General features: G+C 43.4%; 2 protein-coding genes across 3 annotated transcripts in view; both read right to left on the bottom strand.

Moving 5' to 3' along the window:
* The window catches only part of sv2a (synaptic vesicle glycoprotein 2A), a 75,336-nt gene extending 62,118 nt beyond the window's left edge, over positions 1-13,218 (bottom strand). Inside the window, exon 1 of one of the 2 annotated variants that reach the window (XM_075466284.1) lies at positions 13,037-13,218. The gene's annotated coding sequence lies outside the window, so the exon portion shown is untranslated. Of the gene's footprint in view, positions 1-6,380; positions 6,544-13,036 lie in introns of those variants that run through there. The other variant, XM_075466282.1, reaches the window with a different exon arrangement.
* Positions 13,219-16,843: 3,625 nt separating this feature from the next.
* mtmr11 (myotubularin related protein 11) overlaps positions 16,844-22,004 on the bottom strand; it is a 42,859-nt gene continuing 37,698 nt past the window's right edge. Inside the window, exons 16-17 of the mRNA XM_075466281.1 lie at positions 21,516-21,833; positions 16,844-18,459 (exon numbers count right to left, since the gene is read on the bottom strand). Coding sequence (XP_075322396.1) covers positions 18,025-18,459; positions 21,516-21,833 — 753 coding nt within the window. The 3' untranslated portion in view covers positions 16,844-18,024. The remainder of the gene's footprint in view (positions 18,460-21,515; positions 21,834-22,004) is intronic.

Here is a 22,004-nt window from a genome sequence, read left to right as displayed (position 1 = left end):
ATAAAGTATGACTTTTTCTAACGATGGGGTCCCTTTAGGAAAAGTCATAACATTTCAAGTTGGAAAAAGATAGTTTAAGGTATTTTTTCTACAGCTAAACATGGTGGTGGCTCACTTTTGACCTGCAAGACAACAGGAGGGTTAAATCCATCAGCATCAACACGTCTCCACAAGCTCAGTGCACTGAAAACCAGCAAATCAAAAACATTCAAACACTTAACCCAAGGGTCCTGCTGGGTTAGTTCTTATATCACAGTTTGCTGATCATTTCTGGTGTCAAACCAAAGCACTGAACCATTCTAACAACTCGTGAGCTGCAGAAAAGTTTCTGGAGCCCAAGCGATGCTGGATTTTTGAGGTCGATGTTGACAGATTTCAGATACTTTATATCTGCTCATCGTGCACGTGCTGTTAGGGCTGAGTAACAGCACAGAAGGTTCTCTTGTGGACTAGTTGTTGTGGGAAATGCTGCAGTGAAATGCATGCCTGTGTTACCTTCTGCTCATAAATAATACATGATGGAAATTGTCTTAAAAGTGTGAATAAAAAGTATGTATATTCGTAAAATCGGGCTGCACTGTTACAAGTTACAGGTGTGGGTTGAGAAAGACAAAATACAGATTTAAAGGGATAGTTCGCCTCTTTTGACATGAAGCTGTATGACATCCCATATCAGCAACATCATTTATGAACATCTTCTTTCCCCCTGCTGCGTCCTGTGAGCAGAGTTCCAGCCTCGTTTTGGCGATATATTTGCATCTCTTTGTGATGCACATGTATTACTCTGTTGAACGCATATTGTTTTGAGAAGCAAAACGCTTTATTTTTTAAAACCCAGCCAACTAGCCGGACTACCTTCATCAACACCAAAACGAGGCTGGAACTCTGCTCACAGGACGCAGCAGGGGGTAAGAAGATGTTCATAAATGATGTTGCTGATATGGGATGTCATACAGCTTCATGTCAAAAGAGGCGAACTGTCCCTTTAAGGGCAAAAGGCAGGCAGGTGCTGTAGTGGCAGGAGGTGCAGAAAACATGGGTCCAAACTGCAAAGCAGAGCATGGAAGAATCAAAAGCTAAGCTTAGCATTAAACACACAACAGAAACAAAGGTGAGGAAGCCAGGTGCTGCAGGTACTATGGGAGATAAGGACGAAACGATGAAGGTGTGATGATCAGCAAACTAAAACCTGCCAATGGGAGGCAAAAAAAGCCACGTAGACCACGAAATATGAGCTGAAAACAAATCTGCTCTGCGAACAAATACACTGACAGCACATGTCTGAGGGACCAGTATCTGTTCATTCTCCTGGCTCTAAAACATCTTCCCAACCCATCCGACTGCTGCTGAGATATTTCAATCTGCACCAAAAAAAAGACAGAATGTACAACACAAAACCAGGAAACCATGATCTGTCTCATAGTGAATCACTTCCATGGGGGAGCTAAATTCTTCCTGGCATCCAATAACATGCTGCAGGAATTAAAAGGAGGTGATTATAAAGCCGCTGCAGGCCATGCAAACATCACCGCCACGATCCTGCAGAAACGCTGCTGCAGCTCCTCTGTCAGAGAGCAATGAGTGAGATGTTTCCTCCGTGGTTGCATAAATCTGATCACCGTCACTAGGGATGGGAATTGAAAGCCGGTTCTTGTTGAGAACCGGTTCCCAGTGTTTCAATTCCTTGGAATCGTTTGTCGATTTTGCAAACGATTCCCTTATCGATTCCAGTGGGCGCGAATGATGTCACCACGCAACGTTGCGTGGCGAGTCCGGCGCAGCCAGCAGCCAACAGTAAACATGGCGCCCAAGCGGTACAAACGCTCGAAAGTTTGATTACACATCCCTAAAAAAGACGACAACAGGGCAACTTGCAAAGTGAATATTTCACCAAAGGGAGGAAATACTACCAACATGCAATAACTATGAATGAATGTCGCGTTTTCGATCTGCTCCGGACTAACGTTGGTGAATCTGAACCCAGCAACGTTAGCAACGTTAGCATGTCCTCGGCTAACACTGCAGGTAACTAACTAACTAACAAACACTGCCTATCATGTTGGCACCATTTGCCTCATTGTAAAACCTGCTGTTAGTAACGGTTAAGGTTAAATGAATGCCTTCTCAGGCATTACATTTCGATGAAATCATGAGAGACAGAGCCTGACTGGCTCAGAGCCAGAGGCTGGTGGTACTACCCCCAGTTCACCTCTACCTCCAGCTTCTCCTTTCACCAGAGCAGGAAGAGTTAAATTACTCAGGCCAGGATAGACCAATGTGGACCTCACCGTTGTTGGGTTTGTGAGGTCATGACTCGTGTTACTTCTAAACTAAAAGTTTATGCTAATCGACCGGGTTGTTGTCCTTTTTCTCCAAATGAGAATCGATAAGGGAACCGACAAAGAACCGAATCGTTAAGCAGAATCGAAAATGGAATTGGAATCGTAAAAATCTTATCAATTCCCATCCCTGACCGTCACTGTGAGTGTCATTCCTGCTTCTGTTTGCATCAGAGCTGCTTGTGTCACACTGAAGTGGCTTTTATCTGATTACCGAGTTCAATCTGACAAACAACTGGCATTTAAAGACGCCATGTTACAGCCCACTTACTGTCCTAATAAACTCCATCAAGAGACGCGTTGAGAAATGATTATTTCAAGAGTTAGATTAACAAATATGTCAAACATTTATGTGTAAACAGTAAGAAACAGGAGGTTTGCAAAGCCAGACTCATCCACACACGCCTGAAAACACCACTGAGTATCGATCATGAGCGTTTTCTCATCAAGCTGCAGGCAGCACACAGATATAAAAACGCGCTGCCAGTCGCTAACAGAGAGTTGTGTGCTTGACATTAATTGCTGCTTCGACCACCCCGTTATCTGCAGACGGGGGAAAGAGGGCCATCGATTATCTCTAAGCCTCACGGTGAATCTTTAGCAGAGCAGAGTAATGCTTCAGCAGCAGCATATCAGCCATAAACAGATCTGTCTGGAAAAGTGATGCAGCAGAAATGTGTCCGAGTCTTCCCAAAGAGCTCGTCTGAGTGCTGGAACAGCTGTGCTAACTGGGGGGGGGGGGTGCGTCCTGCCTGGTTTGAGCTGTTGTGCTAATATATCAGGCATCGCTGCCCTCAGGACCCGGGTGGAGAGGGCGAGTTGTAACTTGTGACAAGGCTAATCTCTGAGAACGGACGGGAGCACGGCCCAATCAGAGGGAGCACCGGGCAGGAAATGAGAGCACCGAACAGAGCGGCTAACGTTGCTACTTCTGCTTTCAAGTGTTTTAAGCTGAGTTATGCACTGGAAAAAATGCCCCTCCAAAAATAAGTAAAAAAACAACAAATAAAAGACGTTTTTGGTTGAAATAAGCAAAATAATCTGCCAATGGAACCAGTGAAAATCGGCTTGTCAAGATTTCTTGAAATAAGATGTGATATTTAGGACTTTTGAGATAAAAGTGATCTTGAAATTAGCTTAAAAACCTCTTCAAATGTCAAAAAAAGCTTGTTTCATATGAAATATGACTCAAAACAAGATGTTTTCAAGACTTTTTCATTTAACAAGATATTCAAGATGTATCGTCTTCAAACAAGTCCCTATATCTGTCTGAAATAGTACTTGTTAGGCAGTTGTGTCTTATATTAAGTGTAATGAGATATTTTGACTAGAAATGAGACAAATATACTTGGTAAGACTTTGATTTTTTTCCAGTGTGGTCAGAGCGTACAAAATAATACCAAATGAGTGCCTTAAACTGAGTTATGGTCAGAGCACGGGAATAATTCTTGTTTTTATTTTGAATTAAATGCAAAATGTCCAACATCTGAACAACAGTTAGTACTTAATGTATCAATGTTACCACTAAATGCAAATAAACACAGACAGAGAAACTAGCTGTTAGAAGAGTTTCTTCTGCAGGTTTCCTTCTGATTTATTTATTTATATATTTTAAACACATATTCAGCGGCAGGATGTTCATCAGTTAGCCTACTAGTAATGAATTATGAGAGGCTTTTTCCGTATTAAGAGCGACTCATCATTTAGATTTATAATTAAATATTTATATGTAAATGAAATATATAATACTCACAAGAGTTCCTGATTATTTATTTATAGACTAAACCCATCCTCCTCTCTTTATGATAATCCACAGACATGTAGGGAGGCAGCGCAGCCAAGAGAAGCGTTACAGAAAGAGAGAATAGACTATTCGAAGTAAATTCAAATAGTCCTGAGCAGCTGTACCTAATAAAGTGGCCGGTGAGTGTATGATGAATATATGTGATGAATGGCAGTGGCCCCAGCATTGAGCCCTGAGGCAGTCCTACACTAATAGGTCTAAATAACTTTTAACATTCACTGTGTCACAAGCTTCATGTAAACCTAGAAAAAGGGCTGTAAAGTGTTGCTTGTTGTCCAAGGATTCTATTCATTCATTCTTAGGCCAGAAATATACTTCCTTTTGATTATGGATACACGTGTTTATCCCGGCTGCCTCGTGCTTGCAATTTTCTGCGCCCGCACTTGCAAAAGCTCATTTTGCGTAAAAAGGGTAAATTGAAGGGTAAATTTAACTTATTTTGTTTAACTTTGAGCCCCCAGTGGACAGAGATTGGATTAGATTACCAACAGTTCAGTCTTAGACTGATGAAGGTGAAGGTTAAAATCCTTCATCTTGGTGAGCATCTTAGAGAAACAAGCTGAGATTAGTGCCGGGAAAGTGTGTTTATCTCGTGAGAATGACAGATACAAGCCATGCGAGTGCATAACCAGACAGTGAGTGATGCAAAGAGAAGGGACTCCAACACCGAGCCTTGAAGCACTCCTGTCCAGATGTGGGATCTGATGTGGACATTGGTCTTCATTGTTAAACTGTTAAAAACGCTCAGTGAGTTATTATGTGCTTTGTCTGGTTTATTTATTAGTTTCTACTTGAATAATTAAATGTTAACTATTCACTGAGGCTTGAATTTTGCTTTTTAAACTCGCAGCAACAATCATGGCATGAATGCTGACTTTCAAATGACAACCGAAAGATACTGAAAAATATGGGATATATGGCCTATTTATGTGAAATGTGGGAAAGGTCTCCTCCTGAAGAATCTAAACAGCACTGAACAGTGCACGATCTGCAGGTAAACTGCACACAAAAAGGACAATAAAGCTTCCTGAGAGGTGAACTGTTTGTCTCCAACACAAAGAAGTGCTTTTGATTGCATCCTGAAGAGAGCTGAGGAGTCTGAAAGTGGGTCAGGCTTACAGACAACGAATCCTATTCTTTAAAAAGTAAAGAGGACTGTCCCTCAAACTGCAGGTTGGAAGCTGTAGCTGCTCTGCTCACTGCAGCACAAACAGCTCAGAGCTGACTGAGCTGCAGTGATGGCTGCCACAGGGACAAGACGTGCAAAGTTGTTCAAATGCATCACACACACAGAGAGCAGCACATACATTCATAACCCCTTTGTTTATCAGCGTTTAAATCTCTATGTGGACACAAACACGAGCATCTAAGAGCAAAGTCCCCCCCAGCAGCGCTGACAAACCACCAGATTCACAGAGGAAAGCGGAAAAAACTGCTCATCACTCGTTCTCCGTCACATTCTCCCCGCTGGGTTTCTACAAGGTCATTTTGGCGCACGACGCAGGGACGAGATCTCCGCTTATAATGACCACTTTTTTAAGCTTGCCCCAACCCCATCCAATTAACAAAACACCAGATAAGCAGGAATACTCGATGTTCCATCTGAGAGAAAAGTGCGGTTTGGCCAGAATTTGTGACTGTTTTACTGAGAGAAGGCGGAACAGAGAGGCAAGGACATCGGTGCCAAAAACCGCCGCTAATAACGCAAATCTGGATTATTAATGTCAATCTTAAAATTTGTGCCGTTTAAATACATTAAAACATAAGCCTGTGTAACGCCCCACACCTTCCCCATGTCTCCTCTTAGAAGTGAGTCCTCTACGCCGGGATGGATGATGTTTGCTCTCATAAGACCTCCCAGCAGGAACAAGAACAGAGGGCGCGTTTCGCGACAAAAAACGAAGCCAGGGTAATAAAGATCATTGCTGATAACAATATGTCAAATGAACTGTCTTTATCTTTCAGCACAATGTGCTTTGACTCCCTCTGGATCAAATTTAGGGGTCATCGCGTTGCGCAGCACAGCCCCATAAACATAAACAGTTTTTTTTTTTAAAGATAAATCTCGATTTCTATCTTGGACACATGGAAATATTTCTAAACGTCATCCAGCTGGTGCGTAAGCGTTTGGAAAGCAGCAGAAATGAAGAGACTCGGGGCATTAAAAGAGAAAAAAACACAGTAGATGTACAGAGAGAACATTTAGAATCCATAAGGGATGCTGTTAATTGTCTTACCTCTGGTTGTGGGAAGGTCAGCGCGTTACCGGGATTATTTTAGTGCAGGGAGTCACCCGAGTTCTTGAAGAGAAAGAAGGTCCTGTGCGCTCCTGTGATGCTCACTGACGTAGTAACAGGGAGCTGCACTCTCCGCCCCCCTCCACTTACTCCACAGCATCCCTCTTTGCATGGAGACACTGCCCCTTCCTCCTCCACTCCCATCCCTGCTCCAGCAGGCACCGTGCCGCTCAAAAACAAGAGGACGGGGGCGGTGGCGGAAGCAGCGATTATTTTTTCACCCGTGCGTAATTTCGCCTCTGAGGACTTAAATGTGATGAGATCATCACACCTTATAAAGGGTCCTCGTGGCCAGGTGTGAAACATGCTTAGACTGTCATTTGGTACATGTTCTGTTTAGGGTTGAACTGTGCTAGAGGAGCCTTTACTTGCACGTGCTTTGGCTCGTGCCTGTAATTGGCTCTTTTAGAGACAGAGGGGGTAAAAAAAAAAAAAAAAAAAAAAAAAAATCACAAGGATGCCCCTGGTGGAAAACAACTGAAAGGCAATAAATTCAGCAAAGATGTGATGCAAATATGCTAAATAACACAGAGTATTACATACATGACTGTACAGCAGGGGCGTGGCTACGGGGGGGGGGGGGGGCACTGCCCCCCTGAGAAATGCCCTGTCCATCCAAAGAAAACTGGCCAGAAAAAAGGCCATTTATTATCTCTGTTTGTGTCTTGTATTGATAGAATAAATGCAGGTGGTGATTTTAAAAAAGCATATATCTGCAAAGTTTATAGCTTTATTTATTTTTTTGCTATCGTGTTTCCCCCCCTCCGTAACCTTAACCCCTTGCTGCTGAAAATAAAAGGCGATTTTCACATTTTCGGATGTTTTTGTTGTATATAATGATCTGAAATGTAGACTTAATGAAGGTAATAAAAAGCTGGAGTTGGCTGGATGTCTTGCCCCAGGTATCTACTTGAATTTAAACCCTCAATGGAGAATGTGGAGCATGTTAAACAAAAGCTATTGCATCCTGTACAGAAAGGAAATGTTGTTTTTTTTAGTGGTTGTTTGCTGCAGTAAAATCACGTGAAACTTTTGTTTTTTTGTCATTAACCCCCCAGCAAACCAACCCCTCCCAAGCCACCACCATCCATGCTGATCCCTCTTTGGTTACCAACATATACTACTGTGCTCCTTCATGTAGCCACACTATTTGCATCAATGTAGACAACACATAAAATTACCTATAACAAAATTAGACACAGAAAATAGCTCCAAACAAGGTCGATACATCAAATTAGTGAAATAAGCGCTACGTCGGAGAAATAATTGGTTGACAGAAAATAAATAAATAACAATAAGAAGAAGCACTTAAAACTTGCATCTCTTATGTACTACTACTACATCTACTTATGTTCCTTTTTTTATTATTATTATTTATATATATATATATATATATATATATTTTTTTTTTAGTTTAGTTGGTGTTATGTATCTTTATTACCTTAGTTTTCCAATGTTCACTGTTGTTTCTTACACCGTAATTAATGCGGATTTACATGGTCATAGATGTTGTTAAAGATAGCCATACTCTGTGTGTATGAGTGAGGTTAATGGATATTTGTGAGAAATATATATAATAACAAGCAACACTTTGCAGCCCTTTTTCTAGGTTTACATGAAGCTTGTGACACAGTGAATCCTACAATGTTAAAAGTTAATTAGTGTAGGACTGCCTCAGGGCTCAATGCTGGGACCACTTGCATCTCTCCACTTTAAGACCTCTTTCAGGAGCCCTTTAAATAGTTCAAGTATTTGCTCCACTTTGCTTCATGTAGATCCAGTCTGCCCACTCTTGAAGAGAGGCCCCCCCTCCGTCTTCCATCCCCTGATAAGTACTGGTCTGCCAATCATGATACTGGTTTGGATATAACTTTTGATATGTTTATCCTGTCCTGTCAGAACTGAATGATCACCCAAAATAAATCATCTTGGGCTAAATGGCATTTGTATCTCTACAATCTCACACAAATTATCATAAATATTAGTCCAAAACTGTTGGACTTTATCACATGACCATAAAACATGAGCTAAACTACAATCCTCAGACTTGCAAACTTGTGTTTTTTTATTGTGGTTGTTATTTCAGAAAATAACTTTCTGCTAAATTTTCACTATTTTCAGCTTTTTTAGCATGGTCAGCTAACCCCATTCAGGTCTTTTTAATCAATTCCTAAGTTCTTTGAATAGCTTGAAATCATTCTACTCTTGGCTTTTAACATTCCTTCAAAAATTCCTTTTGAAATTCCTTCAACCCTTCATTTATACATATAACATCTTAATTTTAACTCTTCAGCTTCTTCAACTAAGACTTCTGCAGTTTTCTCCAATAGGTTTAAATCATCCCGCGATTGTCATTTCAACTTCAAACTCCTTCAACCACATAAAACATGAGCTAAACTACCTTCCTCAGACTTGCAAACTTGTGTTTTTTTAAAAAAAAAAGCAATGAATACAGAAGTCTCAAAGGATTAAAATTCCAATTAAGTGTGACATTATGAGCCAGTGTGTCAGGAAGATGAAACAGAAGCACTCAAACAACACGCTGAATCGAAGCATTATTCACAGATATCCCCATCCGAGCTTCTCCAGCTGTGACTTTGGTTAAATAATAATGTAACCAGGCATGAAATGAACGGCCTACAGCAGAGTCATCATAAAACACGTCAGGTTTACTTTAACTGACTGCTTAAAGTCAGAAGAGCCAGAAAAAGGAGGATACTGCCCCTCAGTTAGAACCAGATTTGGGGCACTTTAAACACAAAATACTTTGGTAAATATGAATTATGATAGTTACATTATTTCAAAGTCTACAGTTTGAAGCACAAAAACTAGAGAATAGACTTAATCTGTAATTATTAGAACTTCTGCTCCGTCACAGCCGACATGTTTAACCAACCGTCGCTGCACAGATCAACTAAAAAAAAACACAAAAATAAGGTTTTTGGGAGTTTTGAGAGTGAAATTCTTTCCGGAACTGTACTAAAGTGGTTGAAAACATACTTAGAGAACAGGAAGTACTTTGTGTCAATAGGTAACTTTACATCTGAGCAGACAAGAATCACATGTGGAGTTCCCCAAGGTTCCATCCTGGGACCTCTTCTGTTTAACATCTACATGCTCCCCCTGGCACAGATTATAAAAAACAACAAAATAAACTACCACAGCTATGCAGATGACACGCAGATACACATTACAATGTCACCAGGAGACCGAGGCCATGCACTGGAAAAAAATCAAAGTCTTACCCAGTATATTTGTCTCATTTCTAGTCAAAATATCTCATTACACTTAATATAAGACACAACTGCCTGTTACGGTGTTTGCTGCTCAGAAGCAGGGGACTGCTCGGCCTGCTCTTCGGTCTGCACAGCAGGCAGTGATACGAAGGGAGAGAAAATAGGGCCAAGCGATTGTGAGGTCTGACTTTTACCTGGAGAATGATTTTGTGATGCAAATGTATTACTCTTTTGAACGCATATTGTTCTGAGAAGCAAAACGCTTTATTTTTTAAACCCCAGCCAACTAGCCGGAACTACCTTCATCAACACCAAAACGAGGCTGGAACTCTGCTCACAGGACGCAGCAGGGGGTAAGAAGATGTTCAGAAATGATGTTGCTAATATGGGATGTCATACAGCTTCATGTCAAAAGAGGTGAACTATCCCTTTAATTCCTGTGGAAGCAGTGAGGGTGAACTTAGTATTTAACACACTGCTCCTGCATTTTGGTCCAGATTCTGTTACATGAATCATGACAAACATGTATTGTGCTTCATCTGGGTTGTACTTACCTCATTTTAAGACCTGGTAAGGACCAGATGATTTTTAGAAATGAGGTCTTGAAACTCTACATTTAAAAGAAAGTACTTTTTTAGGGCTACAAGTATTTATAATTTGTGAAGGATTTTGTGTTTATTTATGATTTTGTTTCATTATTCTTCTATTTTCTTTACTTTATTGGATGCCATTCTGTTTTTTGTCTTTTCTCTTTTTACTATTAGTTTTCTTCTTACTTTAGTATTTGTAAAAATATAGGTTGATGGGAAGCTTAATTTTGTTCAACAGGACAGGCTTAAAGGGATACACCACCCCCAGGCCAAATTAAGTGTGTCCCCGCATTCCCGAGACATAAATAAGTGTGTGGAAGCGTTTTCCTGGCGACCCAGGCATTGTCCGAATCTCACAGCACTGACCACTGCTTGGTTGCGCGTAATACATACATGCTCGCGTCGCCAATCGAAATAATTCGCCCAACGTGAATTAATTTACTTGATTTACCTTCTAATTACTGTGTGAGTGGTGTACTTTCACATCGAGTGAAAATGACTGTGTAAATCAAAACGCAAGGCTTGGTTTGCTCATGTCGGTTTGGAACTAGTTTCCAGTGCGGAAAACACAGCCGAAGCACACTCCCCGCTACGTTTTTGGGGTGGTGTATCCCTTTAAATATAAGCATTACGCTTCAGCCTGTAGGCCTTTTCAGTCACTTAGAAAATGCTTTGATTGTACTGAACACATTTGTTGTTTACTGTGTGACTGAATAAAACAAATAAACAAAAACAAACAAACAAACAAACATGTGGCTGTATGTTTACCAGTTTGTGCAGCCTCCCTTTGACTTTCCTCCCTGAAGAGGAGCCTGCTGTGATAGAGCACATGAACATGATAGCGCATGAGAATATCACCCCATCAAATAAAATATAGTTTCAGAAAGTGTCTGCAGCTCGGTAGTGTGTGTGTGTGTGTGTGTGTGTGTGTGTGTGTGTGTGTGTGTGTGTGTGTGTGTGTTTCAGGGCTGTTTACTCTAATTCATGTTCTTTGCTGTGACAAAAAAAATGTCAGTTCATGCACACCGTAACACAATCAGGAACAATTAAACTGCATATCTGTTGTAAGTGCTGTAATTAATCACTCCAGTCTGAGGTTTTGTTCCCCTTTAATGGTAGAAACACAGTTTTTGTTGTCAAGGGAACAAATGATGAGTAGCTTTTGAGCTTCTGCATCAAAACTGATTTTGAGTTTGGTTTTTAGGGGAAAATACATGTCGCCATCTGGTGGACACATCGGGTAACTCCCACAGAAAAAGTAATCCAACCATTTAGCAGCAATTTACCTTTAAAGGGATTTAATTTGCTTATTTCAGCACCTGGATACGATGCTAAAAGGTGCCGGTTTGAGTTTGCTTTGGGTGTTTGTGGCGTGATCAAATGTTTTCTTCAAAAGTCTCACTGTATTTTTCCAAATTCATGCTTCCCTGAGCTCTTATTGGTCTCCTTTTGACTGAAAAGCATCTCCATAGCAACCGTAATCACCACCACACTTCACTGCTGGAATGCTACAAGCCGGCGTTTGGGAGGCAGAGCCTTCAGTTATCAGGCCCCTCTCTGTGGAACCAGCTGCCAGTTTGAGAGGCAGAGCCTTCAGTTTTCAGGCCCCTCTCTGTGGAACCAGCTGCCAGTTTGGGAGGCAGAGCCTTCAGTTATCAGGCCCCTCTCTGTGGAACCAGCTGCCAGTTTGGGAGGCAGAGCCTTCAGTTATCAGGCCCCTCTCTGTGGAACCAGCTGCCAGTTTGGGAGGCAGAGCCTTCAGCTATTAGGCCCCTCTCTGTGGAACCAGCTGCCAGTTTGAGAGGCAGAGCCTTCAGCTATTAGGCCCCTCTCTGTGGAACCAGCTGCCAGTTTGGGAGGCAGAGCCTTCAGCTATTAGGCCCCTCTCTGTGGAACCAGCTGCCAGTTTGAGAGGCAGAGCCTTCAGCTATTAGGCCCCTCTCTGTGGAACCAGCTGCCAGTTTGGGAGGCGGAGCCTTCAGTTATCAGGCCCCTCTCTGTGGAACCAGCTGCCAGTTTGGGAGGCAGAGCCTTCAGTTATCAGGCCCCTCTCTGTGGAACCAGCTGCCAGTTTTGGAGGCAGAGCCTTCAGTTATCAGGCCCCTCTCTGTGGAACCAGCTGCCCAGTTTGGGAGGCAGAGCCTTCAGTTATCAGGCCCCTCTCTGTGGAACCAGCTGCCAGTTTTGGAGGCAGAGCCTTCAGTTATCAGGGCCCTCTCTGTGGAACCAGCTGCCAGTTTTGGAGGCAGAGCCTTCAGTTATCAGGCCCCTCTCTGTGGAACCAGCTGCCAGTTTTGGAGGCAGAGCCTTCAGTTATCAGGCCCCTCTCTGTGGAACCAGCTGCCAGTTTTGGAGGCAGAGCCTTCAGTTATCAGGCCCCTCTCTGTAGAACCAGCTGCCAGTTTGGGAGGCAAATAAAACATATTAAGTCTATTTTTGTGCGATTTGTAACATGTATGGAACATAAATATGTTTTTTTCATCAGAATAAAGAACAAAACCAGCAGACAGACTGTTAAAATGCATCAAATTTGAGGTGTAACAGTGCAGTGAGATCTAAACGGGTGTTTTTAAGGCCATTTTGGGAGTTCACTGGTGTTATTCAGCCGCGTTTGTGAGACTGGAGCAGAAGAAACACCTCAATTGTGCCTCTGTGCGTCCGAAGGAGGAGGAGGAAGAGGAGGAGGAGGAGGAGGAGGAAGAGGAGGAGGAAGACGACTGGAGGAAGCAGCGACAGAAGAGGCACGAAATGAAAGCAGCGCTTTGTTTACCTTCCTTCAAATGCCAGCAGATGATGATGATGATGATCCCGACGGCGCATCCTCTTCTGCGTCCTTGTGAAAACGTGTAGGGGGAGTGGCGCGGGGTATTTTAATGGTTTGAGTGGGTGGGTGGAGGGGGGGAGTGTTGTGTTGTCCTCAATTTAAAGAGTCTCAGCGGCGTCGCGCTTTCTAAAAATAAGACGCCCGGACTCAGAGAGCAGGTCGGTGAGATGCGGATGTTACCATGAGAGGAACCGGCATGGATCTGCTCTGGAGGATCCTTGCGGCTCTCAGCTTCGACTGCTTCAAAGATTCATCGTCGTCACGGTGAGCAGTGATCGATCAAGCTGAATTTTGCACCGAGCATTAACCATGAATGCGTTTCACATGTTGCAGCTCTCATTTTGGAACAGACGGGATGTTTTAAGCCGCCGACGTTCATGTTTATCCGCTTGTTCCTTGTAAAAAATGTCCTATTCCTCATTCAGATTATTCTCACAATGAGCTGTGAAACAGTTAAATATCAGCCTGGAATGTGATTCAATGATGTGATAGTGATAGATTTATTCTGCACGCAGAGAAATCCGCCTTCACAAGTGTTCTGGAGTCATTTTATGCGCTCATTTTCTTCAACTTCTCCGAAAAAAATAGGCAGTTTCTGTGATTGAACTCCTCCATTACCACGTTCGTGCAGTGGGAATCCAGGCCAGAGATACTCAAACCAAATTAAAATGACCCAGAACACCGGCCTGGTTATTGTCTGCCTTCATTTCTGTTTTGTGTAGATTTTCTCCTCTAACCAGAGAACAGCAGGAGCAGAGCTGAGCCCAGGAAATGCCAAACCTGTCACAGAACATTTAGTCTGGCTTAAAAGACAGATAAATGTCGGCAGACTGTTTACTATTGAGCAATCAGCCTGGAACTCCACCCCAACTGGGATCCTTTCAGCTCCTGTCTGACCACTTATTTGCTCTCTGGATCATTTCTGGGTAGAAAATCCTGGTCCCAGCTTGATCCCAAATCGCTTTCAGGTGCTCATGGAGCCCCAATGATTGTTCATTTTTATCTGCAGGTTTTTCCTCTTTGTTCAGGATTTCTTTGAGTCTGATCATGTCAGACAAACACAAAAATGCTGCTTTGTTTGCTGTAAATTCTGCCCTAAATGAGAGCAACGGTGAAGCCGTTCATTCTTCTGCTTCTCATTGTCAACTTAAAAATGGGCCAAAAAAAAGATACTTTGGTTTGTTTTTGTGTGTAGACTGAAAGTGGGGGAACCAGTTAGTCTGGATACGTTTTCCTGCTAAAAAAAAAAAGCTTTTTACTAACCCCACCTCATGGAAAAAGAGAGTGTGATGAAACAAGCTAACTAACTTAACTGGTATTTCTGTTTGGCTCCTGCCTGCTCTCACAGATGAACAGGTTTTCAGGATCAGGGATGTGGTGAAATCGGCCGATTCTGAGGGATTCATGTTAGATTTAGAGCTCCAATCATGCCTGATTGATTCTTTTATTTTAAAACTAAAAGAAAAATCCAGAATCAGAAACCTCCCCGAGAAGTGACGACACGAAAAGGTTTCTGTCCACCAAACAAGACAAATCTGAAGAAGATGCAACCTGTGAATATTTGGCGTTCACTAGCCTGGCTGACACGCGGCGTCCACATCTCGATGAGATGGTGGTCTGGCAACTAGGTGTGCATTTTCTCGTATTTGAGGCGTGGTTTACGAATGCCTAGAGCCGTTTATTGGGCGCTACGAATGTCTATCAAATGGCGTCTGGTTCTTCCCATGCTGCTTTGCGCGCGATTCATAGCCAATTGTATCACTTATACCAGATGACGTATGTAGAGCGACAGAAATTCGACGAGGAAGAAGGCAATGAAATCTTTCAACGCCAAACGTTGCTCTTTTTTAAAAGTAAACTCGCGTTCTAAGCTACTTAAAACACTTTCTAAGGCTGCATCGAACGGTAACGTTGTGTCCGCTGCCATGTTGGATTAAGGGGCCCTTTACACGGAAACGGGTTAAAAACGCAAAACCTTTTTGCGGATGCACTATATCGTTTAGATGGTAACGGCGTTTTGGGGGCATGAAAACGCAAAAAAGTGAAACCGCCCTCCAGAGTGGAATTCTTGAAAACGCTCCACTGTTGCGCCACCGTGTAAAGGATGAAAACGCAAAACTGCGTTTCTCGTCACATAGAAAGTAGAAAGACTTGGTCTTGGTAGTGTTGCCACCTAGCCATTTGGGGTGTTTACTGCATCGATAAATATGAAACGTCACACACTTTTGCGTTTCCGTATGCACGCAGAGTTTCACCCTAAAACGCTCGTCTAAATGCAGATTTAAAAGTGAAAACGAAACGCCACTTTTGCGTTTTGGTTTCAGATCGTTTCCGTGTAAAGGTAGCCTAGCACTCTACAAGCTTCGGTGTCGCGCATAGACGTCGTCATCGTCACCCGTTCTGTGATTGGTTCCCTAACTCAGGCAAAAATGAGGGCGGTGGTTTCCAGGCTGCCTTTGCAGTGTGAATGAAATCGCGCACAAAGCAGCATGGGAATTCCCAGGCTAGGCGTTTACCTCACACATCCTGACCTTTCCGTCTCCCTGCGCCCGCTCAGGTCTCCCGCTAAGCTGAGCTCCAGCCGGGCCGGCAGCCTGCAGAGCAGCTCCCTGACCGGCTCCCTGTCGCTGGGCCCCGACCTGCCACACTGCCAGTGCTGCATCGCCTACGAGACCCGCCTGAAGCGCCTCTCCTGCGGCCACGTGTACTGCGGCCCCTGCTGCGACCAGATCGTCAACCTGGCCTTCGAGGACATCGAGGGTCTGTCCGATTACCCCTGCCCCGTGTGCAAGTCCATCCGCCAGCTGGGGGGCCTGGGCCCGTCCTCCTCGGGGTACCTCTGCGGGCCCTGCGGCGCCCTGCAGCAGCAGCACGGGAGTGGATGGGGCTAAAAAACAGGAGGGATGTGGAGTCGCTGCAGCTGATTTTGAAGCCACTGCGTGACTTTGGACTACGTTTTAAAACCGGATGATTTTATTCTGTGCGTCTTGCCGTGTTGTCTGTGGTGATCGGGTGAAACGTGAGAATGCATGAGCCCAAACTGCATTTACAGACTGCTGGACACGTGCACATCAGTGTTAAATATGACAGAGGTCCCGTTTCTTTTAGTCGCTTTTATCCTTAAAGGGAAGCTCAGAGCCTCGTCGGTGTTTTTGAGCAGCGAGCAGGTTTTCTACGGAGTCCCAGAGAGGACAAACCGGAGCAGATGTTTGTATTTTTTTTTAACCTTTGACCTTTTTTTGAAACCGTCTCAAGCCTTTATTCATACTGCCGTTTTTAACCTTGATTTTACTGTACGGTGCCATGCTACTTCTAAGTGTTCCATTATTTATTTTGTTAAAAAATAAAGTTTGTGAGGCTGTGAATGACCTTTTATTGAATGAAATGCATTTTCCTCATGAACAGAGCTTAAATAATCGATCAAATGATCAAAGGAAACTTTCCATGCAACCTGGAAGGATCTCGCTTTATATCGATGGATATTTACAACGATTTCTGAGCAGCGAGCAGGTTTTCTACGGAGTCCCAGAGAGGACAAACCGGAGCAGATACTGTATTTGTATTTTTTAACCTTTCCTGTCACTTGATCTATTTACTGCAGCAGAACTGACTTTTTATTTTTTTTTTTTGCACATGAAACCGTCTCAAACCTTTGTTCAGACTGCAGTTTTTAACCTTGATTTTACTGTACGGTGCCATGCTACTTCTAAGTGTTCCAGACCTTATTGTACATTATTTATTTTGCTAAACAAATAAAGTTTGTGAGCCTGTGAATGACCTTTTATTGAATGAAATGCATTTTCCTCATGAACAGAGCAGAGAGAGGCTGAACTGATGCGAGTACAAAAAAAAAATATTTACATCTGGCAAATTTTAAACGATGTTCGTACCAAAATCCTTAAATAATACACTGATAATCGATCAAATGATCAAAGGAAACTTTCCATGCAACAGGACAATGACTTTAAATGTTGGCATCGCACCTGGAAGGATCTCGCTTTATATCGATGAATATTTACAACAATTGAATAATTCATAGTGCGATCGAGTGAGGTACCTTTAAGACATGAGAGGAACAGATCCGGCAACTAATATTCTGCCTTTATAAACAGGAGGAAAAAGAAAATCCCTTCTCATGCAAATACTGAAGGACAGCATCTTCTCTTTGCTTCCAACACTGATTCATCCAAAACAAAAGAAACATTACAAAAACTATCTGAATAAAAGGCTTTTTTTGTTTCAATTCCACCTTAAAAGCCACGGAGACATGTTCAGATAACACTAGCTTTGGTCAGAAATCCCTCTTTTTCCACACGTTTGTCATCCATAACTGGTTAATAAAGTTTGGATTAGTGATGTCAGACATCCAGACGCACAGAAGGTAACACTGCCGGCTGAAAGTAGGTCCTCCCGTTGCTCTGGAGACCGGGCGAGCGGAGGGATACCAGAGCAGAAATAGCTCTCATGCCCCAAATTCCACATTCGGTTTCCAGAAATCATCGTTTTAAGGCTACAGAAACTGATAAGAAATCTTTCTTTGGATATTAGAGAAAAGATGAAGCCGTGCAGCTCGGAGGCTGAACGCACGGAGAGAGCAAACTGAGAACATCTTCATCGGCTCGCTGCGGATAAGAAGCTAAAAACAGAAAGCAGAAGCTTCCCCGTCCTCCTTCAAAGGCGATAAAAACTAAAAATGTTTCATGATTCGTCTTTTTGTTTCGCTTCAAAGCATTTAGATGAATTCAATGTTTGATGTTTCGGCGAATATACAAAACAGCGGCCATGTTTTTATACAGTACAGACCAGAGTCGGGCGCTCTGGGACTCGTTATTGTCTCAGATTTCTTATCAGCTCGTGGGCCCTTTATCACATTGATGTGGTTCTCGTACCGGTCGTCGGGTGGAGTGGAGCACAGGACAGAGCAGGGCCGGATCTCATGAAGCCAGCGAGGGCCCGTTGCTCTTGGACAGCTTGCCGTTGTTGGGCGGCGGGTAGTAGCGCGGGTCGGGCCGGGCTTCTGTCCCCGAGGAGTGCCCGAACAGGAAGGTGTGCTTGTTGCTGCCGCCGGGCCGGGCCGCCGGGCCCGAGGCGGGCGGGGCGCCCCTGGAGGTCGGGTGGTTGGCGGAGGTAGGCGGGGGCGTCGCTCTGGGCGCACCTGGCGGCTGAGGTCTGGACGCCGGGAAGAGAAAGGTGCCGTTGTTAGTGTTCTGGTTCAGGTTGGTGTCGCTCCGCTGAGGCTCGGGCGGCACCGCGGGCGGTTTGGGGTCCGCGCAGACGGAAACTTGTGCCAGCTCGTCTCTGAGGCGCTGAACTTCCTGAGCGAGCCGCTCCACGGGGTGGGGGTGGTTGGAGATGGGATGGGAGAAGGCCTGAGGACGGAGAGCAGCAGGGTCAGTTTCTCTCAGCCGGTGGAAAATTAACTTTCAAATAGGAATAAAAGGGACCCTGGATGCCCGGTTACTACGGAAACCCAGAGCGGACGTGGTACTATAAACTTTTTTTGATGGTTTTCTCGAGATACTCTTCATACTGTAAATTTGTACATAGCGAATGTTTATTCACTATTTCTATTTTATTTTATTATATTTATTCTATTCTATTTGCTTGTTTTTACTTTAATTGTTTTCATATCTTTTACTGTATGCTGCTGCAACAAAACAATTTCCCAAATTGGGATGAATAAAGTATCTATCTATCTATCTATCTATCTATCTATAACGAGATAATTTACAGATGGTTTTCGAGATAATGAGACGACTATCCTTTCTTGAATGCTCATGATCAGTCTCTCCGTGTTCTTAAAGGAGAACTCCGGGGCATTTGAAGCGTGTTTCCATTGCTAGAGGTTGTCAAATAATGATAGTAGGACACAGAGAGGTGCGTATCTGCGCTCCCTGTGTGGAGATCGCGCTGTTCGCTCAGCCTGTCATGCGAGGCTAATACGTGGTGGCTAAGGGGCAAGCGCTAACCCTTCCATGTAAAACAACAACTTGCACACTGCAGAAACGTCACACCACTTTATAAACCATCCGACAATAAAGTCACAAGCCTTACCATCAAAACCATATGCATGGTTCTCACATTACTGGCATGGGGACGTTACAAAACAACTTTATAAACAGCATGGAACTCACCGGCTGGTTGTAGGCTCGCGCATGTGAAAGCCCAAAAGAGTCGATGGAGAATAATCCCATATACAAAACAATTATCTTCTCTAGAAAAACTGTGTTCAAGTATTTAAAACATTACAACAATATTACTGGGCATGTATTGTTGTCTGTGTCCTACTATCAGTATTTGACAACCTCTAGCAATGGAAACACGCTTCAAATGCCCCGGAGTTCCCCTTTAAAGCCTCTCCAAGAACGGACTCAAGCTGAAAAATGTCAGATTTTGGAGAACCCGACATAGATCAACGCATCAGATTTGACTTCTGTCGAGGTCTAACAGCTGAAACTGCAGTTTGTTTGTCTCGTATAGATAACTTTCACATCAGCCCGCGTCCTTTAAGGAGACGGCCGGCTCGACTGCAGCTCAGCAGGCGTTTACACCTCAGTGATCCTGCTTTTTTTCTCTTTAAATTGCTTGTTTTTATGCTGTTCTTTTAAATGCCTTGTCTTTATGTAAAGCACATCGAGTTGCCTGTGGTATGAAATGCGCTGTATAAATAAAGATGCCTGGCCTTGATGTAGTCGACTTCATCAGTGACCGGCTGAGGGGACCAGGCCGTCTCCATGGTTACCGAATGATGCACGAGAGGTGCATTGGTGTGTGTTAAACCTGATTCCATTCTTCAAACGCTCGTCACACCAGCGGGATTTGCTTTGTGCATTTTCACAAGCAGAATTGTTACACAAACGCTCCACATTCCATGTTTGATTCACGGGCTACTTTATTCAGTTTTCAATGAAAGGGGGTAAAAATGGGTAAAAACCTTTTGCCAGAAATGCATATAAACACATATAAACAGGGGCGGACTGGGGAGAAAAAGTGGCCTCGAAAACCATCGGTAAATTAACTCGTTATCTCGAGAAAAACATAAAAAAAAAAGTTTAGACGTACCCCGCTTCCGTAAGTTACAGTCAACTGAAGGTGAAAGCACCCTCCGAGCAGTTAAAATGAGAGGTTTGGTAGACTTCCTCTACAGATTTCCACCCACACAGCCCTCAACTGTTCTTCATCGTCACCATGGGGACGATGACAGAGGCGCTGCTGATCAGCAGGACCGACTAATCTCCACAAGAAAGAAGCAACGTCATCAACAACATGACCGAGCAGCAGAGGTGGGTACTAACCAGTCACATTTATTTGGTAAGTTTTTGAAAAATTGTACTCCTAGGAGTAGTTTTAAATCTCTATACTTTTTACTTTTCCTTGAGTAGATGTGTTCAGCAGAAGCTGTCCTCTTACTCCGCTACATTAGGCTACAATGAGCTGGTTACTTTTCTTCTTACCTCTTTGGTATTCTACGCCTCATTATTTTTATCCCCCGCGTACGCCTCATTTTAATGTTTTATTCTGACAGAGAGAGAGACTTCCGCCAAAGGCTCTACCACCTGACTGTGTTCCACCAATCAGACGCAGCCGTGCAGTCTGGTCACGTGACCATACTCAATCTCAGCGGCGGGACGGGTTAGCTTTAGCATTAGCAGTCGTAGCAAACAAACAAAGAAACAGATGAAAAATGTCAGAACCAACGGTGGGAAATGAAGACGCAGACGAGGCCTCATACTGAAAGCATGTTTACCTTACAAAGAGTGAGAAACAGCAGCTACATTATGTGTCTTCTGTGTCAACCAAAACAAACGCACATTTCAGCAGAAACTCAACATCTAACTTGAGGAAACATGTAGCGCTAAGTTTCCTAAACTCGTTTTTTCCCCCATGGATAGGTGAATGTTTGTTTTTTAGCTTACATATGGGTTACATATGTTTTAAACATTTCCTCAATCTATCTTATTTTTTATTGAAGTTCTTGAATTTACTTGGATTATTTTAATTTAAGCTATTTTGTAATTAATTCATTCATTTTAATTTATTTTATCAATTGGATGAACTCTAATTGGCCTAAAGATGATTATTTAGTGTTTTTGTCTGTCTGATTGAATGCTTGTGTTAACAAATAAATCAGACGTTACTCAACAGTTACTCAGTACTTGAGTAGTTTTTTCACCGAGCACTTTTTTACTCTTACTTGGGTCATATTATTCTGAAGTAACAGTAATTTTACTTGAATACGAAATACAATTTTTGGCTACTCTACCCACCTCTGCCACGCGGTCACCATGTGACACCAGACACATGATGAGACTCGTTTGACATTTCATACAACGTGATCTATTTTTTTAGAAAGATGCATTAAATGTACGTCTGCCTCAATATGAACCTTAAGGATTAACTCCCCAAACCGAGTCTTTTCTCATACCTGAGCATGGAGCGCCCCCCGGAGGTAGCACTCCCTCCACAGTCCCATGCACGGCCCCATGAGGAGGGGCAGTAAGGGCTCGTAGGGGTCACGAGGTCCCTGCGGTCCAAAGGTGGAGGTGAGGCTCTGGGGAAACTCGGTCAGGGCCCAGGCTTTCAGCAGCCTCTCCAGGCCGGGAACGTTGTCGGAGGACAGCGCCCTCCGGTGGCTCTTCTTGTAGACGCCTGAACTGCCGCTGCGCCACGGAGGCAGGTTGGCAGGGCAGGTGAAGGTACCCCGAGAGAGCAGGAACACCGAGCCAGGGATGGTGTCAGTCAGCTGAAGTGGGAGGCAGGCAGGAAAAGAGTCAAACTTTCAACTCAAACACACTTTAACAGCAGCTGATTGTGTTGCACGCTGTGTTTTCATTCATTTTGACACTTGATGACACTTTTATCTTATTTTATCTTATTTGATTTTGTTGTATTTTATTGCTTTCACTGTTCTTTT

This window comes from Odontesthes bonariensis, chromosome 5 (genome assembly GCF_027942865.1).
Source record: "Odontesthes bonariensis isolate fOdoBon6 chromosome 5, fOdoBon6.hap1, whole genome shotgun sequence".
NCBI classification, from domain to species: Eukaryota; Metazoa; Chordata; class Actinopteri; order Atheriniformes; family Atherinopsidae; genus Odontesthes; species Odontesthes bonariensis.
This window is presented reverse-complemented; position numbering and strand designations above follow the sequence as displayed.